Source organism: Chiloscyllium punctatum, chromosome 48 (genome assembly GCF_047496795.1).
Source record: "Chiloscyllium punctatum isolate Juve2018m chromosome 48, sChiPun1.3, whole genome shotgun sequence".
NCBI classification, from domain to species: domain Eukaryota; kingdom Metazoa; phylum Chordata; class Chondrichthyes; order Orectolobiformes; family Hemiscylliidae; genus Chiloscyllium; species Chiloscyllium punctatum.
Genome location: NC_092786.1, coordinates 19749511 through 19769820, shown reverse-complemented (window position 1 = coordinate 19769820; position 20310 = coordinate 19749511). Strand labels below are relative to the sequence as shown.

General features: G+C 41.5%; 1 protein-coding gene across 5 annotated transcripts in view; it reads right to left on the bottom strand.

Annotated features, from left to right (window-relative positions):
- Nucleotides 1–20310, bottom strand: part of adamtsl3 (ADAMTS-like 3) — a 651955-nt gene that overhangs the window by 232109 nt on the left and 399536 nt on the right. For all 5 annotated transcript variants that reach the window (XM_072564789.1, XM_072564793.1, XM_072564791.1 and 2 more), the window contains one exon: nt 1580–1737. In XM_072564789.1, the coding sequence (XP_072420890.1) occupies nt 1580–1737 (158 nt within the window). The remainder of the gene's footprint in view (nt 1–1579; nt 1738–20310) is intronic.

Genomic DNA, 20310 nt, shown 5'->3' with positions numbered 1-20310 from the left:
CAGATTACTGCATGGGATAAATCTTTTCTGTGTTCTGGCTTACATTAAGCAGGAGAGTTTACCCATGTCATAACACTTTGAACGAAAACAATTTCAACTTGCTTTGACTCTTTGCTTTAGGCTTGAACACAAATCCTAGTCTCACATCTGTCACTATTCTGAACTCCTCAATATCTTTCTTTAGGTCAGATATCAAAACTGCTCATAAAATTCCAAATATAGTCTTATGCTTAATCAGTATGAGGACAGTAAATTTTCTTGATTCTCTTTTATGATAATAATCAAACTTTTGGTAAGTGATTAATAGTTAGAAGTAAGAGAGAGAGAGGACATTTCATGCCCTGCAACATCCTAAGATGCTTGATATTTTTGAAATATAGTTTATGTAGATTTATAATAAATTAGCAGATAATTTCCTACTAACCAGTAATACAGGTAAATAAGGAATTAATGTGGTCATCAGAGGAATGTTGCCAAGATATTAGGTAAACTTTCAGTATACCATAATTTTTTTTATACCTACTGATCAAATAGACAACACTAACTGCAATTTCCCCTCCAAGCCACTTACTATCCTGACATGGAAATATAGCTCTGTTCCTTACAGTGGCAAAATCCTGGAAGTTCCTGCTTAAGGACATTGTGGGTTAACGTCCATCAAACAGATGGTCCAAGAAGGCAGCTCACCACCACCTTCCCAAGGACAGCTAGCAAAGGGCAATAAATGTTGAACCAGTCAGTGTCGTCCACAGCCCACAACTGAACAAAGAAAATCTTCAAGTCTCATCTGACAATGGAACACCACGGTGGTACCTCCTACTTCAAACCACTATCAAGGCTGAAATGTTTGTGACCATCTAAATTATAGGGAACAACGCTACAACTAAGCAAGGTTGAACACAACACCACTTTCTTCTCCACCTCTACACTGTGTGAAAAGTTGTTGTTTTCTCTTCCCATGTACATTAGATTACATCAATATAATTCTAAGATTCTTCTCTCAATTCTAACTTGATTGGCCCAGATATATCGGGAATGCTAATTATCTAATTTATTTTTGTTGCCTGGCCAGACAGTTTGATATCATCAGTAATTGATTTTGATTATTACCAGCAGTTTTCTCCCCCAGATCATTTAGAAATGTTTCAACAACAGGGTATCAGGAATTAATCACCCCACCCCCTCCAACACCTAATCACTGTCCTTCCAACAAGGCTGTGATCAAATTCCATATATTCTCTTTTCTTTTGCCAACTCAGTTTTGAGTCCAGCTAACTAATTTTCCGTTAACATCATAAACTTTAGTTTTTTTTTTACTCCCAGTCACAGAATTCTGTCAATGCCTGGTAAAACACAATAAATTTATCAACAATATATAGCCTTCAATGTCTGGCTGCTTATCTCTGGCAAGAACTGCACAATATGGGGGCAAATGACCCATTCCAATTAAATCTTGCTGAGTACTCTATGATTTCAGTATTCTTTAGATTGACAGTGACTATATAACTTTGAAAATAACAGTTGCATGGTTCATCATCATACATATAAGTTTAAGAACAATCAAAACGTCCATAATTACCTTGATAATAAAATCAGCACCAAGTGGGCCCAGTATCTTCAGAACTTCTTTATCAGAGTTTTTCTGAAACTCAATGGTTGTATTCTCAATGACTGATGCTCCTGAAGCATTTAGCTTGTGGTCTCCTTTATGTCCTTGTAGCGTTTTTGATTCTATATCTGAAATAAATTTGATTCAGGTGGTTATACCTTTCAAGCTGACAGACATTTTTCATTAACAAGGTACACAAATTATTTTGTGCAATAAATTCACTACAAGCAATGTTTTTAAAAGTGTTCAGAGAGAAATGCATTCAGATCATCATCAAAATTGAAACAAGATCAAGTACAGCGTTTTTAGAATGTTGGAATACTGACAATAGCTTTAGTTTCCTTCATTCTTTCTGTAAGATATACAGACACCTCATTTGCAATAGAAACTATAAAGTCTAAGTTTGGACTACTGTGCTGGGTCTCAGACAATGAACTTATTTTAAAAAAAATAATTCAATGCACAATTAAAACTGTATTATGTTCATTCCCTGTTTATATAGGACATGTAACTTTTAGAGGAGGTGGATTTGATACTTTTGAGAGAGTGGCTGGCACCAAGTGTCTTGGAGTTGAAAAACAAACTTTTAGCAACAACTTTTCAATTGTTTCTAAGTAGCAGCTTATCACAAATCAGAGAAGAGAGCAGTGGGACTCAAAGCTCCAAAATCCCGCAAGCCATGTTCTCTCTCTGCGAGTGTGGAAGAAAACCAGCACTAAAAGACTCTGAAAAGAACTACCCCAGAATTAACAAATATCGTGACCCAACTGTCCAGCTATTAAATTGGGGAACACCAGTCACAACAAAATGATACAATCACCAGAAACCAAACAAACAACAAGAAAGTCACTTCATTAACCATTGTGATGTGGACCTAGTTTCCTTCTGCCTATATTTTTCCACATATTTCTGCAAAGTTTGACTCATATGCCCTATTTGAGACTGAACATGCATATGCTGCGATCTTGAAGAAGGTATTGTCTACATTTGCTTATGAATAATTCATAATTAATGGTGCTACCTGTTAAAGGACAAGTTTGCTATCATTAATAAGTTTTGTTTTCTTATTAAGAATGAATAAAATTGCATTGTGTGCTTATTGTATCTTGGATGGAAGTCAAAATCAGCCTAATTAATCAAACCAGTGATTAATTTGATCATTTTCACATTTGTGGTGACTGGTGCAGCTTGAGGTCCCAGCTTGTGATTTTTGAAAGTTTAATTAAACAATTAAAACAATATCGTTAGTTCACAAGAGGAAAGTTCTCATTCAAACACATTGTTGTTCTGAGCAATTCACTGTGTAGCTCCATTTTGATTCACTTTGTGAAAGGACTCAGAATATAATTTGTAGTTTTGATCACTCAAACATTAAGAATGTGAGGGTACTACACACAAATTAAGGGAGAACTAATTCAGAAAAAAAGGATGCATGGCTAGATTGAGTGTCGGCTTTGGGTGTAGATATTTTACCATCTTTCAAGGAACATGTGCAACAGCGACAGTGTAAAATTCATGCGGTCTAACACATAAAAAGATCAGGTGATGCTGGTAAATCAAAGGTCTAGTTAACTCACTGCATTTCATGGTAGGAATCAAATGAAAACATGCCTCAAGGTATTCTGTAAATAGTCAAGGTTTAGAGCCCCTCTATGTTTGATTATTTGCATTGTAAGCACTGAAGAAAAAAAATACTTCAAGCATATCCCCATATCCAGAATCAACTCACTGAACATTCCCTGGCCTGCCTCCAATGCCAGTATATCTTTCTTTAAACACACAATTGGACAATATTCCAAACGTGGAGTGCCTCTTTAGTTTTAGCCAGACCTCCCTACTTTTATACTTCATTCCCTTTGAAATGAAGACCAGCAGCACATTTGTCTCACCTGTTACTCACTGTCGGTGATTCATACATGAGGACTCCCAAATCATAATGTGTTGCAGCATTCTATAGTCTTTCCTTTTTGATTCCTCTCTTCTTTCAACCAAACTGTATACCCTCACATTTTCCCATACTAAATTGTATCTGCCAAACTTTTACCCAGTCACTTAACCAGGTCTATATCCTTCTGAAAACCATGCATCACTCCCACTTCTTGCATTCTCACATTTTTTTTGTGTTATCCACAAACTTGATGATAATACATCAAGACGTATCATCCAAGACGTTAGTATATATTATAAATAAACGTGGCCTCAACACAGATTCCTGTGGCACTCCATAGGTTGTCATCCTCAAAATGTTCCCTTTATCCCAAGTCTGTACCTTTTATTCTTCATCCTTGCCAATATACTGCCTCTAAAATCATGGACTCTTATCTTATTGAGTAGCCTAATGTGGTACCTTATTAAATGCATATTGGCAATTCAAATATATTATGTTATACCGCTAAACCTCAAACAGATCACTGTTCGTAGCAAGCTGCCCGGCTCTCAGGACAACTCCTTACAACCCTGTCATGGCAGGTGCTGCAAGACATGTCAGAGTGTGGACATAGATACCACCATTACGCATGGGGACACCTCCCACCTTGTACATGGCAGGTACTCATGTGACTCAGCCAATGCTGTCTATCTTAAACGTTGCAAGCAAGGATGCCCCGAGGGGAAACCGAGCAAAAGCTACGACAACGGATGAATAGGCACCGCACAACAATCAACAGACAGGAGGGCTCCCTCCCAGTTGGGTAACACTTCAGTGGTCCAGGACATACGACCTCGGAACCTTCGGGTGACCATCCTCCAATGCGGACTTCGGGACAGGCTGCAGCAAAAAGTGACCGGGCAGAGGCTGATAGCTAAGTTCGGTACCCATAGGGAGGGCCTCAACCAGGACCTTGGGTTCATGTCACATTACAGGGGATCACCATTGCACTATACACACATACACAGACACTCCTACACACACACGCACACAGACGCGCACACAGACACCCACACACACCCTTACAGACACAGACACTCCCACACTCACCCCCTCACAGACTTAAGACACTCTACTCTCACTACACACACACATACACTTTTCCACACTCACAACCCCCAACACAGACAGACAAAGACCCATATGCACACATATATTTTGTGGGGTGAATTTGTACTTTCAGGGTTACACTGTACTTTGCTCAAAAATTGCATGCATTCATGTAAAACTCCATTATCTCACTTTTTAGATGAGAATCAATCTAAACATCATGGCATAGACAGAGAACACAGGGGGCCAACACCTTCAACATATTGTCTAGTTATCACCATTGTTAACAGCTAACCCGAGAATGCGACTTTTTTAAAAAAAGGTTTTGTGATTTACACATGAAAGAAGTGAAACTATCACTGTATTCTAACAGATAAAAGACTTAACAGACAATCAATTTTTCAATGTATAATTTCAGTTACATCACACTAAATTTTTGCTATAAATTCTGTGCGTTAGGATTGAGCCCTCCACTATCACCTGATGAAGGAGCGATGCTCCGAAAGCTGGTGTGCTTCTAATTAAACCTGTTGGACTATAACTTGGTGTTGTGAGATGTTTAACTTCGTACACCCCAGTCCAACACTGGCATCTCCAAATCAAATATATTATATTCCTGCTTCCCCTTTCTCCATCCTGCTTGTTACCTCCTCAAAGAATACATTTGTCAGGTGTGACAAATTTGTCAGAGTGGTAATTTGGCGACCGACCTCAATCACTATCAAACCCACAGACAAGGAGGGGCTCAGTGGTAGTTTGGTGCACTGACCTCTAGTGACATGGACCACCTCAACCTGTCCACCTCCTTCACCCACTCCAACTTCCCACCCTCACAGCCCTCCACTCCCACCCCAACCTCACCATCAAATCCACTGACAAAAGTGGGGGGGGAGTGCAGTGGTAGTTTGGCACACCGACCTCCCACACTCTCAACTCTGATCTCCAGCATCTGCAGTCCTCACTTCCGCCTCCTTGATAAATTTGTCAGCCATGCTGACTCTGCTCGACATTAATTATTTCTAAATGCTCTACTATAACATCCTTCATAATAGATTCTAACATTTCCCAATGATCAATGCTTATCTAGTTGTCTTATTATTACCTAAATTTTGTATCTTTCCTTTTTTGAATAATTGGCAATTTACAAGATCTGGGACTTTTCCAGAATTTAGGGATTCTTGGAGGATTATTATTAGCGAATCCATTATCTCTGCAGCTAATTCCTTTAAAATCCTAGGATGCAACCCAGGGAATGAAATGAATCAGTCTTCAGCTCCATTAAATTTCCCTGTCCAGTGATAGTTACTGTGTTCATTTCTTCCCACTTTATTAATTCCTCCTCAATTACTTAGTATTTTTAGAATGCTGTTAATGTCCACTACTGTGAAGATTGATGCATAGTACTTATTCAACATCTCTGTCATTTCCTGGTTCCTCATTATTATTTCCCCAACCTCATTCTCTGAGGATGGATGTTCACTTTAGCATCTGTTCTCTTTTGGATTTTTAAAATTAAGCTCTTGTGGTTGACCTTTATATTACTTACTACTTTGCCCTCAGTTTATATTTTCCTTTTTTGGGGTCATCTTTCAATGGCTTACCAGTAACCTTCGCCAAATTATGTTTTCTTTTCAATTAGATGCTGACCTTAACTTCATTGGTTAACCATTGTCAGTTTATCCCATTCTTGGAATCCTTGTTTCTCATTTGGCCAAATTTTGTCTTTGAGTTTAGAACTAGTTTCTTAAATGTCTGCCATTGTTCCTTAATTGTCCTTTCTGCTAAAATCCTGTCCCAGTCAATTCCAGCCAAGCCTGTCCATATACTTATGTAAGTGCCCTTATTTAAGTTTAGCACAGTTGTTTCTAACCCAAATATTTCACTCTCAAACTTAATGCTAAATTATGATCACTCTTCCCTCAGGCTACTTAATTCTGAGATTATTTATTAAACTTGTCTCATTACATACTATGAGATCCAAAATAGCCTGACCCCTGGTTGGATCCACAATGTAAGGTTCGAGGAAACTGTCAAGCACCAGCTATGATCTCTTCTTCTTGACCACATCTGGCAATTTCATTTTCTCATTCTATGCGAAGATTAAAGTTACCCATGATTAATGCACTGCCTTTTATTTTACATATTCTCATTTTCTCCTGCTTTAATCTACTCCATAGCTATGGTTAGGTGGGCACTTTTTGAAATAGAGGAGGAATTCCTCCAGATTTGAATCTCTGTAAAGTGATTCATGATTGGGAACAGATTGAAACTGTGTTTTTCTGGTTGTTTTAAGACTGTAACTAGACAAATTGTTTTCCTTTGTCTTTTGTGTAATAAACTTAGATTCTGTTGTTAAACAAACTCTACTGTCACATGTGACTATGTTTTAGTGAATGACTACCATGTTAAATAAAACAAAATCTGTATTGCTAGATCGCATTCTGGAATCTGACTTGTGCAGTAGTTCCATTATTTGTTTTCATAAATATATATTTGTGGTAATTCAGATAGGTACCTTGTAAATAAATTTATGAGTAGCCCTGTGTATATTAACTCAAGAGGTAGATAATACACAAACCGAATATGCAATTACCTATAAATTCAGGGAAGGATTTACACAAAGCAAATTCTACTTCTCCAATCCTCAAATGTGTGTTTAGTGATGGGTTAACCAAAAGATTATCCTTCATGGGAAACTGATATTCTAAATTGTGTTTTTTTTCAGTTTCCTTTGGGAATCCTGGAGGAAAAATGCAAACGTTTTCCTTCAAGAGATTAGGTGGTGTAGAAAGACTAACTTGGTGAATTATCTTATCCCATGCCTTGTGATTAAAGTTAACCCAGCCGGCCTCATGGGAAAGGAATGGGATCAATTTGCTCCCACCATCCCTTGCACCTGTTCACTCCACACCCCCTGACTCCACCCCACCCCTCCCCCCTCCCCAACTGATCTTCATGTAAAATGGATGGCCAATCCTATCCTGTGTGCTTCTGATGAGGAAAGCTTAACTTAAAATTTACACCGTTTTCTTTTTTTAAGATCTGAATTATGTATTTTTACAGAACAAAACACTCTACATGGAGGTGATGGCAAAACCTCATTTCGATGTGCTCTCTCTCTAATTATAAAACACAAGATTGCACAGAAAACTTTAGGATTTCCTGAGATAAGTGATAAAACCCATGAATCATATTTGGAAAAGCAATGACTGAATTTCAAAGTCGAATTCTTTCCCCCATCAACAGCAGCAATAACTTGCTTTCTGTAGCATCCTCAACATAAAAAACAAATCAGGTTATCCTGCCGAGCATTGGAACAACTTCTGACATAAGGGGTTTTTACAACAGTTAGCCAAAGCCTGTAGGTTTTAATAACAATCTTCAAGTGTGAAAGATGTAGAAATAGGGATAGGTTTGGGGGAAGGGAAGGTATTCTGAAATTTCAGGTCCTGGTAGCTGTAGTCAATGATAAATGAAAACTCTACAACCACAGAATCCCCAGAGTGGCTATTCAGCCCATCGAGTCTGCACTGACCATCTGAACAGCATCCCACCCAGACCCAGCCCCAAAAAGCCACATTTTTACCATGGCTAATTCACTAAGTCTGCATATCCTTAGTCACTATGGACAATTCAATATGGATAATCTACCGCTCCATTGCATGAAGCAGCAGTGCTAAGCGCTGAGCCACCACCCTGATTTACTTAATAATGTCACAATTTTGTTTTCTTTACTCATTCATGGGATGAGATTGTCGCTGGCTAGGCAGCGTTTATTGCCCATCTCAGAAGGCAGTTAAGATTCACATTGTTGAGAGTTTGGAGTCACATGTAGGCCAGTTGAGGTAAGGATGGCAGTTTCGTAATAAATTATATTTTTTATATACCCATTGCACACAATTGAAAATCCAGTGTAAACATTTCCTTTGGGTTTTGTAAAGTTAAAACATCTAGTTAACTGGTCAGCATTCTCGATCATGCCAGTGGGTCATGCTTTGAACAGGAGATCTTTATTTAGGTCAATAAGTTAGAACATAGAACAGTACAGCACAGAACAGGCCCTTCAGCCCACGATGTTGTGCCAACCACTGATCCTCATGTAGCACCCTCAAATTTCTGTGACCATATGCATGTCCAGTAGTCTCTTAAATGTCCCCAATGACCTTGCTTCCACAACTGCTGCTGGCAATGCAGTTCATGCTCTCACAGCTCTCTGCATAAAGAACCCGCCTCTGACATCCCCTGTATACTTTCCTCCAACCAGCTTAAAACTATGACCCCTCATGTTAGTCATTTCTGCCCTAGGAAATAGTCTCTGGCTATCGACTCTATCTATACCTCTCATTATCTTGTATACCTCAATTAGGTCCCCTCTCCTCCTCCTTTTCTCCAATGAAAAAAGTCCGAGGTCAGTCAACCTCTCTTCGTAAGATAAGCCCTCCAGTCCAGGCAGCATCCTGGTAAAGCTCCTCTGAACCCTCTCCAAAGCATCCACATCTTTCCTATAATAGGGTGACCAGAACTGGACGCAGTATTCCACAAGTGCGGTCTAACCAAAGTTTTATAGAGCTGCAACAAGATCTCACGATTCTTAAACTCAATCCCCCTGTTAATGAAAGCCAAAACACCATATGCTTTCTTAAGAACCTTGTCCACTTGGGTGGCCATTTTAAGGGATCTATGTACCTGCACACCAAGATCCCTCTGTTCCTCCACACTGCCAAGAATCCTATACTTAATCCTGTACTCAACTTTTAAGTTCGACCTTCCAAAATGCGTCACTTCGCATTTATCCAGGTTGAACTCCATCTGCCACCTCTCAGCCCATCTCTGCATCCTGTCAATGTCCCGCTGCAGCCTACAACAGCCCTCTATATGGTCAACGACACCTCCAACCTTTGTGTCATCTGCAAACTTGCTGACCCATCCTTCAATCCCCTCATCCAAGTCATTAATAAAAATTACAAACAGTAGAGGCCCAAGGACAGACCCCTGTGGAACACCACTCACCACAGACTTCCAGGCAGAATATTTTCCTTCTATTACCACTCGCTGTCTTCTGTTGGCCAGCCAATTCTGTATCCAGACAGCTAAGTTCCCCTGAATCCCATTCCTCCTGACCTTCTGAATGAGCCTACCATGGGGAACCTTATGTGTTGTGGGTGGCACAGTGGTTAGCACTGCTTTTTTAGATTAGATTAGATTACTTTACAGTGTGGAAACAGGCCCTTCGGCCCAACAAGTCCACACCGCCCCGCCGAAGCGTAACCCACCCATACCCCTACATCTACCCCTTACCTAACACTATGGGCAATTTAGCACGGCCAATTCACCTGGCCTGCACATCTTTGGACTGTGGGAGGAAACCGGAGCACCCGGAGGAAACCCACGCAGACACGGGGAGAACGTGCAAACTCCACACAGTCAGTCGCCTGAGGCGGGAATTGAACCCGGGTCTCAGGCGCTGTGAGGCAGCAGTGCTAACCACTGTGCCACCGTGCCGCCTCACAGCGCCAGAGATCTGGGTTCAATTCCCGCCTCAGGCAAATGACTGTGTGGAGTTTGCACGTTCTCCCCGTTTCTGCATGGGTTTCCTCCAGGTGCTCCGGTTTCCTCCCATAGTCCATAGATGTGCAGGTTAGGTGAACTGGCCATGCTAAATTGCCCATAGTGTTAGGTAAGGGGTAAATGTAGGGGTATGGGTGGGTTGCGTTTCGGCGGGTTGGTGTGGACTTGTTGGGCCGAAGGACCTGTTTCCACACTGTAATGTAATCTAAAAAAAATGCCTTGCTGAAATCCATATACACCACATCCACAGCATGAACCTCATCAACTTTTCAAGTCACATCCTCAAAGAACTCGATAAGGTTTGTGAGGCATGACCTGCCCCTCACAAAGCCATGTTGACTGCATTTAATCAAGCCATGCTCTTCCAGATGGTCATAAATCCTATCCCTCAGAATCCTTTCTAACACCTTGCAGACGACAGACGTGAGACTTACTGGTCTGTAATTGCTGGGGATTTCCCTATTTCCTTTCTTGAAGAGAGGAATTACATTTGCCTCTCTCCAGTCCTCAGGTACGACTCCAGGGGAGAGCGAGGTTGAAAAAGTCTTCACAAGTGGTGAAGCAATTGCATTTCTCGTTTCCCAAAGCAGTCGAGGACAAATCTGGTCCGGGCCTGGCGACTTGTTAATCTTAATGTTTGACAAAATTTTCAGCACATCAGCTTCCTCTATCTCTATCCATTCCAGCATGCACGGCTGCTCTTCAAAGGTTTCATTCACTACAAAGTTTGTTTCTTTCGTAAAGGCAGAAGCAAAAAACTCATTTAGGGCTTCCCCTACCTCCTCAGACTCCACACACAAATTCCCTATGCTATCACTGATCGGCCCTACTCTTTCTTTACCATTCTCTTATTCCTCACATAAATGTAAAATGCCTTTGTGTTCTCCCTAATCCATTCTGCCCAGCCTTTCTCGTGTCCCCTCCTGGCTCTCCTCAGACCATTTTTGAGCTCCTACCTCGCCTGCCTGTAATCCTCCAGAGCTGAGCTTGACCCTAGCTTCCTCCACCTTATGTAAGCTACCTTTTTCCTTTTGACGAGAAGCTCCACCGCTCTCGTCATCCAAGGTTCCTTTATCTTACCACTTCTTGCCTGTCTCAGAGGGACATATTTATTCATCACTCGCAACAACTGTTCCTTAAACAGTCTCCGCATGTCTATAGTGCCTTTACCATGGAACAATTGCTCCCAGTCCATGCTTCCTAACTCATGTCTAATTCGCATCATAGTTTCCTCTTCCCCAATTAAATATCCTCCCATTTTGCCTAATCCTCTCCTTCTCCATAGCTATATAGAATGTGAGGCAGTTGTGGTCACTATCTCCAAAATACTCTCCCACCACAAGATCTGATACCTGCCCCGGCTCGTTTCCGAGCACCAAGTCTAGAATGGGCTCTCCCCTCATCCTGAAGGGCTTTTGCCCGAAACGTTGATTTCACTGCTCGTTGGATGCTGCCTGAACTGCTGTGCTCTTCCAGCACCACTAATCCAGTATTTGATTTTCAGCATCTGCAGTCATTGTTTTTACCTCTCCCCTCATCGGCCTATCAACGTACTGAGTCAGGAAACCCTCCTGAACACACCTTACAAAAACAGCTCCATTCAAATCTTCTGCTCAAAAGAGATTCCAGTCAATATTGGGAAAGTTAAAGTCACCCATTACAACAACCCTACTACGTCCACACTTGTCCAAAATCTGCTGACCTATGCTTTCTTCTGCAGTTGCCATGCAGGTACAGGGCTAAAGTCAAGTCATCAAAAACCACTTCCCTTAGGTACAACATCTTTCATTTGAAGTAAAACACTTTTGCATTTTTAACCAGTTTAAACACTTTATTGATAACTGCTTAAGGTTTTTCATTCAACTCATTTGAAGTGGCCATAGCATTGGAGAAAGTGAGGACTGGGCTTAAGCCTGAAACGTCGGTTCTTCTGCTCCTCGGATGTTGTCTGACTGGCGATGCTTTTCTAGCTCCACACTTGTAGCCATAGCATTGCAATGGACAGCTCGCTCAATGTTAACCAAAGGGCTGATTTTTATTATTGCAGCACTGTGGAGATGAGATGGTAGCAGGGTGAGAATAATGCAAGGTTCTCGGCATCACTTTTCACCATTACACAAGTTGCTGTCAAACTAAGCCAGGTCCTGAGAATACCAACAGGAACACTTGCCTGTTTCAGGCAAGACACCATTTTTAACAGGTAAGTTTGAGTTTAAACGACAACTTTCATTGCTGATATTGCAAGATATATTTGGTGCTCAGATCTTTCGGTCACAGTGATTATGCGTACCGATCTAGTCTCCAGAATATCTTATCTTAGAACATAGAACATGGGCAGCATGGTGGCTCAGTGGTTAGCACTGCTGCCTCACAGCGCCAGGGACCCGGGTTCGATTCCAGCCTCAGGTGACTGCTTGTGTAGAGTTTGCACATTCCCTCCCTCCCCCCCCCCGCCCCCTGTCTGCGTGGGTTTCATCCAGGTGCTCCGGTCTCCTCCCACAGTCCAAAGATGCGCAGGTCAGGTGAATTGGCCATGCTAGATTGCCCATTGTGTTAGGGGAAACGGATCTGGGTGGGTTACTCTTCAGAGGGTCGGTGTGGACTGGTTGGGCCAAAGGGCCTGTTTCCACAGTGTAGGGAATCTAACCTAACCTAATCTAATCTAAAAACTTGATTACCACCTGACCATGAAAAATGCCACAAGCAATTAGGTAGCAAAAATCTCTAATTTTATTTGCCAGAGCAATGCAAGAAATTTTGAATTATACACTGATAAAAGGACTGATAAAAGATCTGTTAAAAAATAATGACTCTCAAACCCAGAGTCAGCCTTACTTCCCAGATAACTTGGAGGAATTTGGAATCTGGAATCTGTAGGGTTTTCCGAACTGACAAATCTGTCAAATAACAAGTGACAAGCAGAAATTACAACAATGTGAAATCTCAGACAGGCAAGTGAAAGCCCCGATACAATGATTCTAATTGGTCAAAAATCACCGGCTGATGCAGAGACAATTAGCATGGCCCCTGCACAAGAAAGATATGTAAATTCATTAAACGTTCCTCTTGTGGCACAATGGTAGCATCCCTACCCCTAGAACGGGTAGAGCTCAAAGAGAAAGAAAAAGTCTGACAGACAAAGGCATGGATAATGGTCTGCCGAGGAGAATGAATAGCTGCTCATGGGGACTATTAGTGGTTAATAATCCTCAAGCATCTCCCCCATGCTTTCCCCCAGCCCCATACACCAGGCCTTGTTATCATATGGCCGAGTATTACACACAACCGATTGTCAGCTACTTTTTTCTTGCACATGACTTCCCAAAATGCATTGCCTCTCACTTATCTGGATTAAAAGCCATTTACTATTTCTCTGTCCAACTTTCCACTGATGTACATTCTGCTGCATGCTTTGATATCCTTCCCCACTATCCACAACTCCAACAATGTTCATGTTACCTGCATACTTACTGATCAATCCACCTACATTTTTGCCCAAATCATTCGTGTACATATATGAAACAACAGATGTCCCATTGCTAATCCTTGCAGACCACCACTGGTCTCAGAACGCTAGTGAGGAAAACACCCCTCCACAACTACCATCTGTCAACTACCAAACCAATTTTGAACCCAACTTGCCCAGCTCACCATGGATTTCTTGCCATTTGATGTTCTGGACCAGCTTATCATGAGGGACCTTGTCAAAAAAATTCATAATGTCCATGCAGACAAAATCCACTGCCTTACCCTCGTCAATCATCTTTGTCACTTCAGCAAAAAGCTCATTCATGTTTGTGGAGACAAGATGTATAAAGCCTCGCTATCTGCCCCTAATAAGCCTATTCTTCTCCAAACACAAGTAAATCTTATCCCGAAGAATCTTCTCCAATAATTTCCCCACCACTGATGTAAGCCTCATTAGTCTATAATTTCCTGGATTATCCCTGTTGCCCTTTTTGAATGAAGGAACATTTGCTGCTCTGCAGTCTTCTGGGACCTCACTGGTGCTAAAGAGGATACAAAGATCATTATCAAAACCTTAGTAATCGCCTCCTTCAGTCTCCTGGGATAGATCCCATCAGGCCCGAGGGACTTATCGATCTTTTTCACAACACTCAACACCTCCTCCTCCTTAATATCAGCATGCCACCAAGTATCAACATCTCCCTCTCAAAACTTAGTATCAATGCCTTTCTCCTTGGTGAATGATGCTAAATATTCATTGAGGATGTCATTCTCTTCCTCTAGCTCCATGCATAAATTCCCCCTTTTGTCCTTGAGTGGACCTACCCTTTCCCCGGTTCCCCTTGAGGTAATGTTGCTAGATGTGAAAGCAAGTGTACAGATATTGAATGCAGCGCATGTAACAATGTATTGAGTGAAAATAGACTTCATTTATGTCTTGCCAACTGAAGAGGACAGCTCAATAATTAAACCTATGCTGCTAGGAAGGAACTTGTACTAGTGAACCAAAGCAAAGTTGTTGTGCGAGTCCAGAGGGTTTCATGTCTGCGTAAAAAATTGCAAATACTAGTTATGGATCAATGGGAAGACTGAATACAAGCATCGTATTTAGGAAGTGAAAGCCCAAATCATTTTAAAGCAGAATGCAGGTCATTTTTAAAAAAAACCCTGGTCTATTCAACATGTTTTTATGTTCTGTTCACAGCTTATCTGCCAAACAGACATAGTCAGTGATAGGATAAACATACTTCATGTGAACTACTGTGTTTAGTTCTTCTCACTAAGGAAGGAACACAATACTGCAATACAAAAACACCAAACTCTGGAAGGCACATACGACCAAATGTAGGCCAGATGAAGCAAAAAGAAATGAAGAAAGGACAAAAAAAAATTAGGCACCCCATAGGGTGAAAAGGGCTTTAAATTAGGACAAAAAAATCAATTAAAGCAGAACTTCAATCGGAATACAGGAAATTAAAACTGCAACTAGAACTTTAAAGAAGTTACAGTAGACCACGGTCTATCTAAAATGCCTTTGGAATAGATTAAAAAGCAGCATTTATGTGCAAGGATTAAAGACTAATCAGAACATGATTTAAATGAGGCTTTATTTTGGGATTCTATCAATTGTGGCCTCATTTAGTTTTTGTGAAAAATAATTATTGAAACTGCAACTTCAACAATAATTCTTTGCATAAACATGTTCCTACAGATGCTAAGGTATGAGCAATACTATGATAGATACACACTGGTTCTAATTACACAGCACTCATGGAATGAACTATAAATTTCGTGCTTTTCATTTTCTCCCCCAACAGTACAAACCCCAAAACAGCGTAAAACTTTGTTGTAAAATCTGGCAGTGCTATTTCGCCCTGGCTGTATTATAAAACTCTCACCATATTTACAAACATTATCTTGAAAAAATTGCTTCCATACATTTTTCTGCCCACATTTGCCAGATTAAGTTGTACAAGCATGGCCAAGGAGTTACAGAAACCAGATGATTGTATTATAGCATTTACAAATAGACTTATACAAACCAATAAGCAAGTGTAATATCAAACTCGCCCTGGTCTGTCTGTTTATCCAACACAACCCCATCATCTATTTGAGTTATGTGGCTAGCAATTACTCTTTGATGCTTTCCTCAAATCCTCCTCAGCACTCATAATTTTCTTTGCCTCACCATTGGTGACCATGCATTCATCTGTTTTTTATTCATTCAGAGGGTGTGGGCATCATTGGCCAGGCCAGCATTCATTGCCCACACAGAATGGGAAGAGTCAACCACTTTGCTGTGGGTCTGCAGTCACGTGAAGGCCAGATCAGGTAATGATAGCAGTGAAACAAACCAGTTTTTCCTGACCATCCACAATGATTTCAGTCATCATTAGACTCATAATTCCATAATTTTTATTGAATTCAAATTCCAACATTTACTTTGGTGGAAGTTGAACCCAGGTTCCCCAGAACATTACCTGGGTCCTCAGATTAGCCTCGTGAGAATACCATAGCCTCTCCTCATCTGTTGAAACCCTGTGTTACGGAACTTCCTCTGTAAATCTCTCCATCCATTTTTTCTACTTTTAAGTCACTCCTTTAACTTGCAGTTCTGAGACCATGCTTTAAAATCTCTTTGCAGTTCGATTTCAAACAATAACCTTCTGAGGCACCTTGGGACATCCAACTACAAGACTGGTACATGGCATTTTGTTGCTGTCATTGGAATGCACACTTTTCTTTCACTTCCACAGTGCAGCACTCATTCCTTGCAAGAGCATCATATCTGTTATATTTTTATCAACATCATGGAAGTATTGTTTTAAAAATGTCCTTCTGCACCTATTTTCAATTTGCCATCAACATACTTCCTCTGCCACTTTTTCAATCACTAATAATATTTTAAAATTCATAGCTTTGCAAGTGTTATTACTGTGAAAGAGCTCAGTCCAATCTGTTTTCAATTAACTATCAGCCACCAAATTAAATATACCAACCTCAAATGAGGTTGCCCACATAATAAAAAAAATCAAATTGCATATTCAACATATCAGCTACCCACATGTTTATCTTTTCAGTGCTACAACCATCTCAATGTATTTTACCCAGCTTCTTTCAGAAACCTTGGACTATAGTTGGCTCTTATATGAAAATTATTCATACAATCATATCATAATCTAAAATAAACAGTTCCAATAATACAGAGCCTTTCATGAGTACAGGATGCCCAAAGTGCTTTGCAGCCAATAAATCACCATTTTAGTGTCGTATACATGGTAGCCAATATGTGTGCAGCAAGATTCCACAAACCTGATTACAATAATGACCTGATAATCTGTTTTAATGTTGTTAACTGAGTTATAAATATTAGCCAAGACAATGGAAAACTCCACTACTCTCCTTCAAATGGGTGCCACCAAATCTTTTACGAGTTGAGTGAACAAAGTCAACACACTTTCCACCTTTATTTTTCTTCTTGAGTCCTGGAGTGGGACTTGAAACCTTAGGCAAGAATACGCATCAACTGAGTTACAGCTGACACACCAATCATATGAAAACATTATGGCTCCCAGTCATGTTACACCCAATGTGAAATGTATGTGATTCAAAAATCCCATATATAATGGAACATATAACCTATAATTTAGGTACATATCAATAGATAGCAAGTGAGAATAAAAATTATTAAATGTGAAAGCCAGACATTTCAATCCAGAGTCACCAAACATCTAACAAAAGACAGATGGGAAACAAATAAAATAGTTCTAAATATCTTATGGAAACTGTTCTGCTGACACCTACATGGAGTGCATGCAAGACTCAAAAAAACATAGAACATAGAACATAGAAGAATACAGCGCAGTACAGGCCCTTCGGCCCTCGATGTTGCGCCGATCAAAGCCCACCTAACCTACACTAACCCACTATCCTCCATATACCTATCCAATGCCCGCTTAAATACCCATAAAGAGGGAGAGTCCACTACTGCTACTGGCAGGGCATTCCATGAACTTACGACTCGCTGAGTGAAGAACCTACCCCTAACATCAGTCCTATATCTACCCCCCCTTAATTTAAAGCTATGCCCTCTTGTAATAGCTGACTCCATACGTGGAAAAAGGTTCTCACTGTCAACCCTATCTAACCCCCTAATCATCTTGTACACCTCTATCAAGTCACCCCTGAACCTTCTTTTCTCCAATGAAAACAACCCCAAGTGCCTCAGCCTTTCCTCATACAATCTTCCAACCATACCAGGCAACATCCTGGTAAACTTCCTCTGCACCCGTTCCAGTGCCTCCACATCCTTCCTATAGTATGGCGACCAAAACGACAAACAATATTCCAGATGCGGCCGCACCAGAGTCTTATGCAACTGCAGCATGACCTCAGGACTCCGGAACTCAATTCCTCTACCAATAAAAGCCAGTACGCCATATGCCTTCTTCACTGCACTATTTACCTGGGTGGCAACTTTCAGAGATCTGTGTACATGGACACCAAGATCCCTCTGCTCTTCCACACTACCAAGTAGTCTATCATTAGCCCAGTACCCCATCTTTTTATTACTCTTACCAAAGTGAATCACCTCACACTTAGCTACATTGAACTCCATTTACCACCTTTCTGCCCAGCTCTGCAGCTTCTCTATATCCCGCTGTAACCTGCCATATCCTTCCTCACTGTCTACAACTCCACCGACTTTCATCAAGTGTCAATAATCTGTAGCCTGTGATTCCCCTCAGCGTGAAAGAATTTGTGTAAAAGAATCCAGCTGGAATAAGGCATTGTTAAGGCTGAAAGAGTTAACTCAACGCAACAACTACTTTATAATCTTTATTCACAGCCACTTAACTAAAGAAAATTGACCACCACAATCCAAGATACAATCTCAATGAGAGATTGCAAAGACTAGTAGGGTAGGCCTTCGAACGTGACTTTCACAGCCTGGTAACATTCAAATCCAGGAGAAAGTGAGGACTGCAGGTGCTGGAGACCAGAGTTGAAAGGTGTGGTGCTGGAAAAACATAACAGGCCAGGCAGCATCCGAGGAGCAGGAGAATCGACGTTTCGGGCATAAGCCCGATTCTCCTGCTCCTCGGATGCTGCCTGGCCTGCTGTGTTTTTCCAGCACCACATTTTTCAACAGCATTCAAATCCAGGCTGGCATATATGAGCTAGGAGAAAGAGAGGACTGCAGATGCTGGAGATCAGAGCTGAAAATGTGTTGCTGGAAAAGTGCAGCAGGTCAGGCAGCATCCAAGGAGCAGGAGAATCGACGTTTCGGGCATGACCCCTTCTTCAGGAAGGAGGAAGGTGTGCCAAGCAGGCTAAGATAAAAGGTAGGGAGGAGGGACTTGGGGGAGGGGCGTTGGAAATGCAATAGGTGGAAGGAGGTTAAGGTGAGGGTGATAATGTGAGGGTGATAGGCCGGAGTGGGGGTGGGGGCGGAGAGGTCAGGAAGAAGATTGCAGGTTAGGAAGGTGGTGCTGAATTAGAGGGTTGGGACTGAGACAAGGTGGGGGGAGGGGAAATGAGGAAACTGGAGAAATCGGAGTTCATCCATTGTGGTTGGAGGGTTGTGCAGGTGCAGGAAGTAAGGGGGGAAGGTGTGGGCGCAAGTTTTGCATTTCTTGCGGTTGCAGGGGATGCAGGGGTTGCGCCCACACCTCCCCCCTTACTTCCCTCCAAGGCCCCAAGGGATCCTTCCATATCCGCCACAAGTTCACCTACACCTCCACACAGATCATTTACTGCATCCACTGCACCCGATATGGCCTCCTCTATATTGGGGAGACAGGCCGCCTACTTGCAGAACATTTCAGAGAACACCTCTGGGACACCCGGTCCAACCAACTCAACCACCCAGTGGCTCAACACTTCAACTCCCCCTCCCACTCCACCAAGGACATGCAGATCCTTGGACTCCTCCATCGCCAGACCATAGCAACATGACGGCTGGAGGAAGAGCGTCTCATCTTCTGCCTAGGATCCCTCCAACCACAAGGGATGAACCTAGATTTCTCCAGTTTCCTAATTTCCCCTCCCCTCACCTTGTCTCAGTCCCAACCCTCGAACTCAGCACCACCTTCTTAACCTGCAATCTTCTTCCTGACCTCTCCGCCCCCACCCCCACTCCGGCCTATCACCCTCATCTTAACTTCCTTCCACCTATCGTATTTCCAATGCCCCTCCCCCAAGTCCCTCCTCCCTACCTTTTACCTTAGCCTGCTGGACACACTCTCCTCATTCCTGAAGAAGGGCTCATGCCCGAAATGTTGATTCTCCTGCCTGACCTGCTGCACTTTTCCAGCAACACATTTTCAGCTCTGGTATATATGAGCACAAGCTAAAAGCATTCTCTAATAGAGTTGAAACTTTTAAAAAAAATTCCTGCCATTGTGTAGTCTTCTGAGAGGAAAGTACAAAATATGTCCACAGTTTGAGATATATTCTTGCAAGATATGGTTTGCTATTGAATAGGAGATCATCAGCCACTCATTATCTTTATAGTTAAAGGGAAATCTTAGTCCAGTTTGATTTGACTTGCTTCATCTCTTTGAAAAAAATGTTGTTCAATCTTTTCTTCACATCAGCGAGTATGATATTCCACAGGAGTCTGTCTCTAGACTGCAACTTAATTTACATTTATAGCCATTCTTGTCTGTATCTGCCCAACTTGAAG